Raw genomic sequence first — 11,068 nt, 5'->3', positions numbered from 1 at the left:
CAGTTCCAAATAATGGTTGTTCTGTATTTTAGTTTTAATTTTGAAGTGGTTATGGGAGGTGGCAAGTACTGGCGTTTACTTACGCTGCCATCATGGTTCTCTCCCAATAAGCCATTTTTAAAAACAGGACAAAGTCTGAACACCTGAAAAAGGTATGGGAACAGTGATTAGGCACATAAAAAGATCTTCAACCTCTCAGGCATCAGGAAAGGCAATCACAATGAGATAGCATTACTCAGCTATCATAATTTCTAAAATGGAAAAGAATGATAATATCAAGTGTTGACAAGGATGTGGAGCTAATGTTGATGGGAGTGTGCACTAGTACAATCACTCTAGAAAAGTGTTTGACAGTTTCTAAAGTTAAACATATATCACCTACCATATTACCCAGCCATTCTATGCTTGGTATTTATCCAAGAGAAATGAAAGCATATATCCACACAATGATTTGGTTCTGAATATTCATAGCAACTTCATTGGTAACAAATAAAATACTTAAAACAATTCAAATGTCCTTCAACAAGTGAATGGGTAAACAGACTGTAGTAGAGGCATACACTGAATAAACTGGTATCAGCAATAAAAATGAATGAACTAGTGGTACACAAAGCATGGATGAATCGCAAAGTATTATGCTAAGAAAAAATTCAAATGCAAAACAGTATGCACTATGTGAGTCCATCTATATAAAATATGAAAAACTAATCTGTAGACACACAAAGATCAGTGGCTACCCAGATTTAGAGATGGGGTTAACTAACAAGACACGAGGGAACTTTCAGGATGAAGAAAATGTTTTCTATTTTGATTGAGATGGTGGTTTCATGGGTGTATACATTTGTCAAAACTCATCATACTGTATACCTTGGTATGTTAATTTTATATAAACTAACTTGATAAAATTGATTTGAAAAGGTAAAGGTAAAAGTTGCCTGGCTACTGTGGCTCAGTGATTGAGCATCAACCCATGCACCAAAAGGTCACCGTTTTGATTCCGGGTCCATAGCACATGCTGGTTACGGGCTCAATCCTTGGTGGGGGGGTGTGACGGAGGCAGCTAATTGGTGCTTCTCTCTCTCTCTGAACTCAATAAAAATATATTTTTTTAAAAAAAAGAAAAAAGAAAAAAAAGGAAAGGTAAATGTTACAAGAAGAAAAGAAAATGAATGGGGCACTTTTACCTGGCTCTACCTGGAGAAACTAAAAGGCAAGATAACACTGGCTCCTTTTCCAGGCTTTTTATCTTAGTTGTAATCATGGTGACTGTGGTCTTTCTTAATGTTTCTATCTTTGTCCTAAACTTTTCTCCTTTTTTAAAAAATTAATAACAGACAATGGCCAGATTAACTGATGATTAAAGCTACCATGTAACCATCATAACAAATATTAATATCATCTATGTCTGAATATAAGCACTTCTCTGAAGATATTTTTTTTTTTTTTTACAGTGTAAAATTTTTATATTTAGAATTAGGCAGCTGGACACAGTTTAGATGATTCCAATTTTGTTGGCAACATCCAAAGCATCATAGTCAGGAGCCAGTCGAACATATGCCTTCTTCTCGCCATCAGGCCTGATCAGGGTGTTGACCTTGGCCACATCAATGTCATAGAGCTTCTTCACAGCCTGTTTGATCTGGTGCTTGTTGGCCTTGACATCGACAATGAACACAAGTGTATTATTGTCTTCTATCTTCTTCATGGCTGACTCGGTAGTCAGGGGGAACTTGATGATGGCATAGTGGTCAAGCTTGTTTCTCCTGGGTGCGCTCTTCCGAGGATATTTAGGCTGCCTCCGGAGCCTTAGTGTCTTTGGCCGTCGGAAGGTAGGTGACGTGCGGATCTTCTTTTTTTTGTGGCTGTGGACGCCTTTCAACACTGCTTTCTTTGCCTTCAAAGCCTTTGCCTTGGCTTCGACTTTGGGAGGGGCAGGGGCTTCCTTCTTCGCTTTCGGCGCCTCTTCGTGAAAAAAAGGTCTGAAGATCTTTTGTTTCAGTCTTCTCAGCCATAATTTCAACAAGGTTTTGATACACCCACCTATTGCTAAATTCTTTGTTGCACGGGCAGCATAGAACCATTGTGAAACCCTCTCCGTCCCCTCTGAGTTATAATCATGAGTTACAAATGTTGAAGTGGTTTCATGTTGATTTCAGTTCTGATTTTATGTCTTCTACAATGGCTCTGGTTAACTACATTTCATTTCTTAAACAAGCATAAGCTAGTTCATACCACCTCATCTCTCAGAATTCACAGACAACAACTAGGTAAGTAATTGGAAACATGAGCACAATTAAAATTTCAGAATTTCTCATGCTGCAAAAGATTTGTAACTATTAACTTAATCTACTAATTATAAGAAAGTATAAGTTTTGGTTCTTTTTTGAGAGGGATCCTCTTTCATAACCTTCTAAAAGGAAGGTGACCATGGTTTAAGTATTTCAAGGAATTATCAGAGATGTACACAAGACGTGTATAAAAGATGTTCTCAGTGGTATTATTTTTTTAAGTCTTTAGTGTTGAAGGTATTACATATGTCTCCCTTTTATCCCATTGACTTCTCCCAACCTGCTCTTACTTCAGTTTTCAATTACAGTTGACACATAATATTATTAGTTTCAAGGTGTATAACATAGTGATTAGACATTTAGATACCTTAAGAAGTGATTATCTGGTAAGTCTAGTACCCATCTGACACCACATATACTGACTATATTTCCTATGCTGTACTTTACATCCTCATCACTATTTTTATAACTGGTAATTTATTCTACTTAATTGTAACTAATCAACGTTACTCTCACCTCAATGTTTCTATCTCTTCCTCTTTCTAAAAGCAATAAACATACCCACTGGTGAGGATTTAAAAAATCCCTTAAAAAAAAAAATAAAAGTATGGCACTAAAACAGAATAAAAAGTCAAGTTTGTCTCAAATTTAGTATATGATACAATAGAATCTCAAATCAGTGAAAAAAGGTGAGCTTTTTAATAAATGGTATTAGGATAATTGGAGTACTATATAGAAAAAGATAAAACACAATCCACACTTAAAAAAATTATATATATATACACACACACACACACACACACACACACACACATATATATATATATACACACACACATATATATAGTATTGATTTGAGAGAGGAAGGGAGATGGAGAGATAGAAACATCGATGAGAACTAAAACTGGTTTGGCTCAGCGGTAGAGCGTCGGTCTGCGGACTGAAAGGTCACAGGTTCGATTCTGGTCAAGGGCATGTACATTGGTTGGGGGACATCCCCAGTAGGGGGTGTGCAAGAGGCAGCTGGTCGATGTTTCTCTCTCATCGACGTTTCTAGCTCTCTATCTCTCTCCCTTCCTCTCTATAAGAAAAATCAATAAAATATATTAAAAAAAAAAAAAAAAAAGAAACATCGATGAAAGAGAATCATCGATCAACTTCCTCCTGCACTCCCCACACTGGGGATCGAGCCTGCAACCCAGACATGTGCCCTGACCAGGAGTCAAACTTTGACCTCCTAGTTCATAGATTGATGCTCAACAACTGAGCTACACTTGCTTGGGGCAATCTACATTCTTCACACTCCTCATTAGGATAATGTGAGAGACCAATCAGGAGCCAAAAACCAGGATTACAGGCTTTATTAGGGGAAAAAGACTTGTCTCAAAATGGGAGAACAGCAACCTGAACAGAGGTGAGCACTCCTTTTGAGGGGAGGAATGGGAAGGAACGGTGGCTTAGTGAACTCGCATGCTCTGATTGGTGATTTAATGTATGATCTATATAATGTACATAGTCACTCAAGTACTTAGGGACAAGGGCTTAGCAGTGGTTGAGAATCGTTAGCAGGGTCGCCTAAGACCATTGGAAAACACAGATATTTACATTATGATTCATAATGGTAGCAAAATTACAATTATGAAGTAGCAACAAAAATAATTTTATGGTTGGGGGTCACCACGGCATTAGGAACTGTATTAAAAGGTTGCAACATTAGACAGTTTGAGAACCACTGGCTTAGGGTATTTGACAGGTGTTGATTGGTGGTTTAATGTATAGCCCATATAAGGTACATGGTTAGTCACTCAGGTATTTCCGGGCTGTAGGTTAGGTCATAATCCGACCACCAGTTGGGGGGCGGGAGGATCTATCATAATGAATCACAGATACGGTTAATGTAAAAAAATGAATTTATGCATGTGCTGACAGAAAAAAAAAAGATGTATTTTTCATAACCTGTGACTAGGAAGGACTGTCCTATCTCAAAATCCAAAGCTATTAGGAAAGAGTGATAAATTCAACCATGTTCAAACAACAACAAAAGAACCTTTTGCAAAACAGTAACATAAGCCAAGTAAAAGTGTCAAATGACAAATTGATTTTTAAAACGACAAACTAACTTAAAAAATGTGACCTATTTCACAAATATCTCTATAACCCAATAGAAAAATGGGCACAAAATGCAGGTTATTTTGTTTAAAAAGTAATGGTAGGCCGGCCGGCGTGGCACAGTGGTTGAGCGTCAACCTATGAACCAGGAGGTCATGGTTCAATTCTCGGTCTGGGCATATGCCCAAGTTGAGGGCTCAATTCCCACTGTGAGGCATGTAGGAGGCAGCCAATCAATGATTCTCTCTCGTCATTGATGTTACTATCTCTCTCTCCCTCTCCCTTCCTGTCTGAAATGAAATAAAATAAAAGGGAGTTCAGCTTCTCTCATAAAGGAAATGCAGATAATTTCTTACCTATCTGATTGGCCACAATCTAAAAGTGTGACAACACTCTTTCAGGCTGCGGGAGAAGAGGCACTTTGGTGCATGCACTGCTGGTAGAAATGTAACAGGGGGCAGCCCACATAGAGAGAAGTATCACAAAGTATATATACCTAGAAAAACTGCGTTAGTAAAGACAACAGGATTTTCACTTCAAAATGATAATAAGCACAAAGGATTTCAAACACATCGATCATATGAAAATCCACAGTTCTCAGTAGTTAGAGAATTGGCTTGTGGACCTATGGAAGGGTCAAGGGTTCAATTCCCAATCAAGGGCACGAGCCTGGGTAGCAGGTTTCCCCTGATGCTGGTTGGGATGCAACCATGAAGCAACCAATCAATGTGTCCTTCCCTCCCTCCCACTCTCTCTAAAAACTGATGAAAAAAATATCCTCAGGTAAAGATTTAAAAAAAAGAATCCATGGTATTACTTTTTTTGAAAAATATATTTTATTGATTTTTCACAGAGAGGAAGAGAGAGGGATAGAGAGTTAGAAACATCGATGAGAGAGAGTCATCAATCAGCTGCCTCTTTGCGCGCACACACACACACACACACACACACACACACACACCCCGCTGGGGATGTGCCCGCAACCAAGGTATAATACATGCCCTTGACCAGAATCGAACCCGGGACCTTTCAGTCCGCAGGCCGACGCTCTATCCGCTGAGCCAAACTGGTTCCGGCCATGGTAATACTTTTAAAATAAATTTTCAAACCCTAGCTGGTTTGTCTAAGTGGATAGAATGTCAGCCTGCAGACTGAAGGATACCAGGTTCCATTCTGGTCAAGGGCATATGCCTGCGTTGCTGGTTCGATCCCCAATAGGGGGCATGTAGGAGGCAGCTGATCAATGATTTTCATTATTGATGTTTCTCTTCTTCTTTCTCCCTTCCTCTCTGAAATCAATAAAAATATATTTTAAAAACAAACAAATTTTCTACATGTTATGGTTCACTTTTAAAAAAATAAACTATATTTTAGAGCAGTTTTAGCAAAATTGAGAGGAAAGTACAGAATTTCCTATACCCTCTACCCCATACATGCACAGCCAACCCCACTACCAACTGCTCCCACCAGGGTGGAACATTTGTTGCACTTGATGAACCTACATTGATACATCATTACTCAGTCTACAGTTTACATTAGAGTTCACTCTTGGTCCATGGTCGGCAAACTGTGGCTCACAAGCCACATGCGGCTCTTTGGCCCCTTGAGTGTGACTCTTCCACAAAATACCACAGCCTGGGCGAGTCTATTTTGAAGAAGTGGTGTTAGAAGAAGTTTTAAAAATTTGGCTCTCAAAAGAAATGTCAATTGTTGTACTGTTGATATTTGGCTCTGCCGACCACTGCTCCTAAGTTGTACTTCACTTTTGGAAGTTGCTTAGGCACCACTAAGTCATTATTCTGAAAACAGATAAATAAAAGAATCAAAATCAGGCATTTATCCTGTCTTTATCCTTCCTCAGTAACAGATGGGGCCAGCTGACAACTTCTCTAAAGTGTGCCAACCAGATAACAAATGCCTCTGGATGCAATGCAGTCAGAAATTCACAGCAGAAAAAAAAAGAAAAGAAAAGAAAAGAAAAGAAATTCACAGCAGAGCCTTGAATGCACCTGTAAAGACCCCAAGGAGCTCGTTGAAAGCAAGTTTTGATTCAGGCCCATGGTAGGGCTTGAGAGTACACTTCTAACAAGCTCTCAGGCAAAACCAAAAAACCAATCCAGTGCTGCAGTCCTACAATGTTAGAGGCAGAAATAAAACACTGGGGAATACCTAGGATTATAAGAAATATTAATCATGCTCTGTTAACCCTGATTGCTCTGTTCTGATTAGAGAAAGCACAGTCTAACCCAGTTCAGAGTTGTATGCCCCGGGACATGGGTGTTAACATGGAATGTAGTCCATTCTCCTTTTCTGAAGATGATAAATGCCTATCATCTCAGAGGGATTAACAACCTTATTGCTAAAATAATCTGGCCCTAGAGGCACCCACCTTTTGCAACACCCCCAGCCTGCCTATAACCTGTAACCTTTATACCTTGCCTCTTTCCCATGCCTGTAATTCCTACTTTCCCATGTAATCTTTGTCCTTCACCCCATAATTTTTGGTTTATGGGGAAGGGTAGAGCAGATGTTTTAGATGACCTGCTGCCCTCCCATACTGCCAGCATTATTGGAATAAATGCTCATATATGACTCAATCCTGTCTCCGCTTAATTGGCTCAAGCAGTGACAGGCAGCCCAGCCCCCCTGGTTGTCGCTTTCAACCCTTAACACTGAGTGGTGAGAGTCTAGTGCTACTTATGAAGCATGTTTCCAGGGGAAAACGAGCCTGATCTACTCAAACCTCTTGATCAAAAGCGACCAGTTTACTGGAGTAAAGAAAAAGATGACTATTCAAGAAATCAATCAGGTCAGTCCAAACTTTGGAATATCCTATAGGAAAAGTGATCCAGTTTCCCCAACAAATAAGTGATATGCAAAATAGGAGGGGGGACTTGAGACTTACCATCAAAGGCAATATACAGACCAGATTGGATCTGATTTGAGCAAACGAGCTATAAAAATATATTTTTGAAACAAGTGGAGAAATGTGAACATAGACTAGAAACTAACTACAAATGAATTATTAGGTTTTGGTTTTATATTAAATGAGATAATGGCATTGTCATATAAAAAAAGTACATGAAAAATATGATGTCTGAGGTTTGTTTTATAATATTCAAGCAAGAATCCAAAGCAAAACAAGTTTGGAGGGGAGAATAAACCACAATAGTCAACAGAATTCATTGCTTTTTTTTCCAGATACACACACACACACACACACACACACACACACACACATATATATATATATATATATATATATATATATATATATCTGCATGTTACTCTTTTATTAGATACGTAGGATAGAGGTTTGGTGCATTGTAGAGGGCCACCTGAGAAGGCACATGAATCCAAAAGTAAAAAGGCGTATGGGAGTGCAGCAAGTCATCCAAAAGTAAAGACATCCTTTACTTACCATTGTCCAGGTGTCAGCAGGGGCGGGTCTAGATATGTAAATCCAGTAATGCTAGAGCCTAGTTAAGAATGCAAATAAGCTCCTTTGACCCTATAAAATAAACCTGCTGAGTGGCTCTGGCCGCTTGCTGCCTCTCCATCAGAGAGGATGGCGCCCACCTAGAACCCAAGCTTGATGAATCTACTTTTGCCTCTTGGTCTCTTTCTTTCTTCAATTTCTTAATCTCCAGCTCCTCTACTCAGCAACCTGACTGTTTCCTTTTCCTTGATGGAGATGGACACAGAAAACAGAGAAACAGCCCCCTGCTGTGAATGGTTGGGAGCCAGCTGGTTTGCCCTGAAGGGTTTCCTGGATCAGGGTGGGGGTTCGCTTGGAATGTGGAGTGGCCTGGGTGAGGGGCCTGTGTTGGTTTGCAGGTCAGCCATGCCCCCCCAGCAACCCAAGCTGAGGCCCTGGTATCTGGTATTTATTTATCTTCTACAATTGAAACTTTGTAGCCCTAAGTGGAGGCCTAGGCCAGCAAGGGCAGGCGGAAAGCTTGGCTTCCTCCATCGCCCAGGAAACCCAAACCTCTCTCCCACTCTCTCCATGGCTGCAGCCATCTTGGTTGGGTTAATTTGCATAATCACTCCTGATTGGCTGGTGGGTGTGGCCTGTGGATGTAGCAGAGTGATGGTTAATTTACATATTACTATTTTATTAGATAGGATGGTTTCTATCTCTTTCCCAATCCTTTCTCTTTGTAATTAATAAAAATTATATTTAAAAAATAGAAAATTAAAAATTACATCTCTATTCAAAATTACTATTTTCACTCACCAATTCTCAAGAAAAATTGTGACTTGGAGCAAAAGGGAGGATAAAAGCTCAGACTGCTTGCTTAGCCTGCTTATCTTAATTTTACTTCCTATCAACCATTTATCTAATTCAGATACTGAGCCCATTTATAAGTTACCAGACTCTCCTAGTGGCACAAGCCTTCAGGGAAATATGCATTCCCAGCTTTGGAGCTTTAGTCTTTAATTGTGTTGATACTGTTCATTATTATCAAAGCAGTGTCTAAGTTTTACTCCTCAACTCTGCAAAGCAACTCTGAAGCAAATCTCTGTATTGCTTACTGCCCTCATTGCTTTATTTAAAAAAAAAAAAAAAAAAAAAAAAAAAAAAAAAAAAAAAAGCTCCCTGCTCCCCTGGAAGAAGTCAGAAGACATGGAGTCATTCATTGGGTTTGCTTTTCCATGTCTTCCCTTCAATCAGAAATAGATTAGATCCCAGCCGATATCAAGGATTCAAGACAAAACCAAACAAGCAATAAAAAATCCACCATATTATTTTATCATACTCTATAAAAAAAATGTTGCAACATATAATGTTTGCTTTCATTTTCAGTCTTTGACTTTCTGTTATTTATACTCTGTCCTATTGCAGCTATACATTACTTTTAGTCTTTTATGAGGTTATAATATTAAAAGAGAAGACTGTACACAAAGCATGTCCTGGGCAAAGACTCTTAAGTTGTACACCATAGAAATGGGAACTAACTGATCTAAGCAGAAGAATAACTTGCTGCAAAGACTTTGAGTAGTTCACAGAATTTCCAAAAAGGATGCAGAACAGTACCAGGGAAACAGCAGATATGAGAGCAGGAGCACCACAGCAAAACACATACTACAAACTCAGGGAGATCCAGCACTTCACCGCTGCCGCCAGAAATTCCATTTTGCTAAGGCTGCAGCTGCTATCACCATCAAACACCAGATTCTCAGGCATTTAGCTTCTTTGCAACCACTTGATTCCTGATTCAGTCTAACACCCTGAACTCTGGCCAAGTTCAGACCTTAGCTGCTAGGAAGGCTGGAAAAGTGATCATCTGTTTGTTTTTGGTTTTATTGTTGTTGTGTTTTGTTTGTTTGTTTGTTTTTCAGTTTCTACTAGGAGCCTTGTCTACTACCCTTATTCACAAAGGAAGTAATTCTCCCAACATAGGAAGGAGCTTCAGGTGGAAATGACAATTCAGAGGGTTTTTTTGTTTGTTTGTTTCTACACTCAAAATTATTTGGTAGGTTTTTTGTTTTGTTTTTTTAACTTTTAATTGCTTTCAGAGAGGAAGAGGGAAAGAGAGAAACATCAATGATGAGAGAGAATCATTGATCAGCTGCCTCCTGCATTACCCCCTACTCAGGATCCAGTCTGCAACCAGGGCATGTGCCCTTGACCGGTAATGGAATCTAAGACCCCTCAATCCTCAGGCCGACACTCTACCCACTGAGCCAAACCAGCTAGGGCTATTTGATAGCTTCTCATTATCAGAAGAAAATGAAAATATTTTAGAATTTTTCCAATTTATGTTAATTTAAGTTTACTTTTAGAGACAACCCAGGCTCAAATAACATTTTCACATATTTACATGCTAACAAATTATTGTTCATAAACTACTTCACAGTGAAAGTAGAAACAGACCCTAGACTGAATATTTTCTCTTTCCTACAATGTTCCTCAATCGGATAGCACTTCACCTAAGCGGAATTCTGCTGTTTAAACAATTGCCCCATCTGGAACAACAACAAACGAAAAACCCAAAAAGATCCTTGAAATCATAAACTAGGTATCACCAAATCTACTCTTTAGTTAAGAGCAGATTTCTGCCCCAAACAATTAAACAAAAGCCAACAAGTCTTTGCTTTCTCTCAGAGCCCATCTGCTCCCACTTTTCTTGTACTACTCAGCTTCATGACTTTTTCCAGCTGATTCTATGTTAAAAGCGGGAGGAAAGGAAAACTGACAAAAATCTACAAAAAGCAAATAAATGTAAGAACTAAAAACAAACAAAAACAGTCAGTAGATGACAGGGTCAGGTCGAGGGGCAAGGCAGCAAAAGCTGGAATCAGAGGAGGTTGAGTGTGACTGTCGCCAGGGCGCTGGGGGCAGGAAAAGGAAAGAGAAAGAGAAAGAGAACAGAAGACAGGCAAACCAAGGGCGGTAACCTCCCTCAGGCAATAGGGGGGAAAGGTGGGGGGGGGGGGGGAGGGGGAGAGGTGCTTTAGGAAGGTTCTAGAAACAGAGACTGCGGTTTCCTTTTCTGTGGAATGTATGCATTATATGGAGTGGACTAATGTTTAAGTTTTTTGATAAATGCCACCCCCAATCTTCAGGTGGGGTGTCACAGCTGGGGATCACTGAAACCTCTGACTCTCCTCCAAGTACCATTTTTGTTCAGCTTTAAATTCTGCACTTAGTGTTTAAAAAAATA

The 11,068-nt window shown here is 39.4% G+C and overlaps 1 protein-coding gene across 1 annotated transcript; it reads right to left on the bottom strand.

The window, feature by feature from the left end:
- Window positions 1–1,422: 1,422 nt before the first annotated feature.
- LOC311618547 (large ribosomal subunit protein uL23-like) lies at window positions 1,423–9,588 on the bottom strand (the record flags this gene model as incomplete). The annotated part of the gene is made up of 2 exons (XM_084876171.1): window positions 1,423–1,962; window positions 9,495–9,588. The coding sequence occupies 2 exons, from the start codon at window positions 9,586–9,588 to the stop codon at window positions 1,493–1,495; spliced, it is 564 nt and encodes a 187-aa protein (XP_084732297.1). The 3' UTR covers window positions 1,423–1,492.
- Between the last annotated feature and the right edge of the window lie 1,480 nt (window positions 9,589–11,068).

This window comes from Pipistrellus hanaki (genome assembly GCF_964339955.1).
Source record: "Pipistrellus hanaki genome assembly, chromosome: 3".
NCBI classification, from domain to species: Eukaryota; Metazoa; Chordata; class Mammalia; order Chiroptera; family Vespertilionidae; genus Pipistrellus; species Pipistrellus hanaki.
The sequence above is the reverse complement of the archived record's forward strand: the minus strand, read 5'-3'. Positions and strand labels throughout refer to the sequence as shown.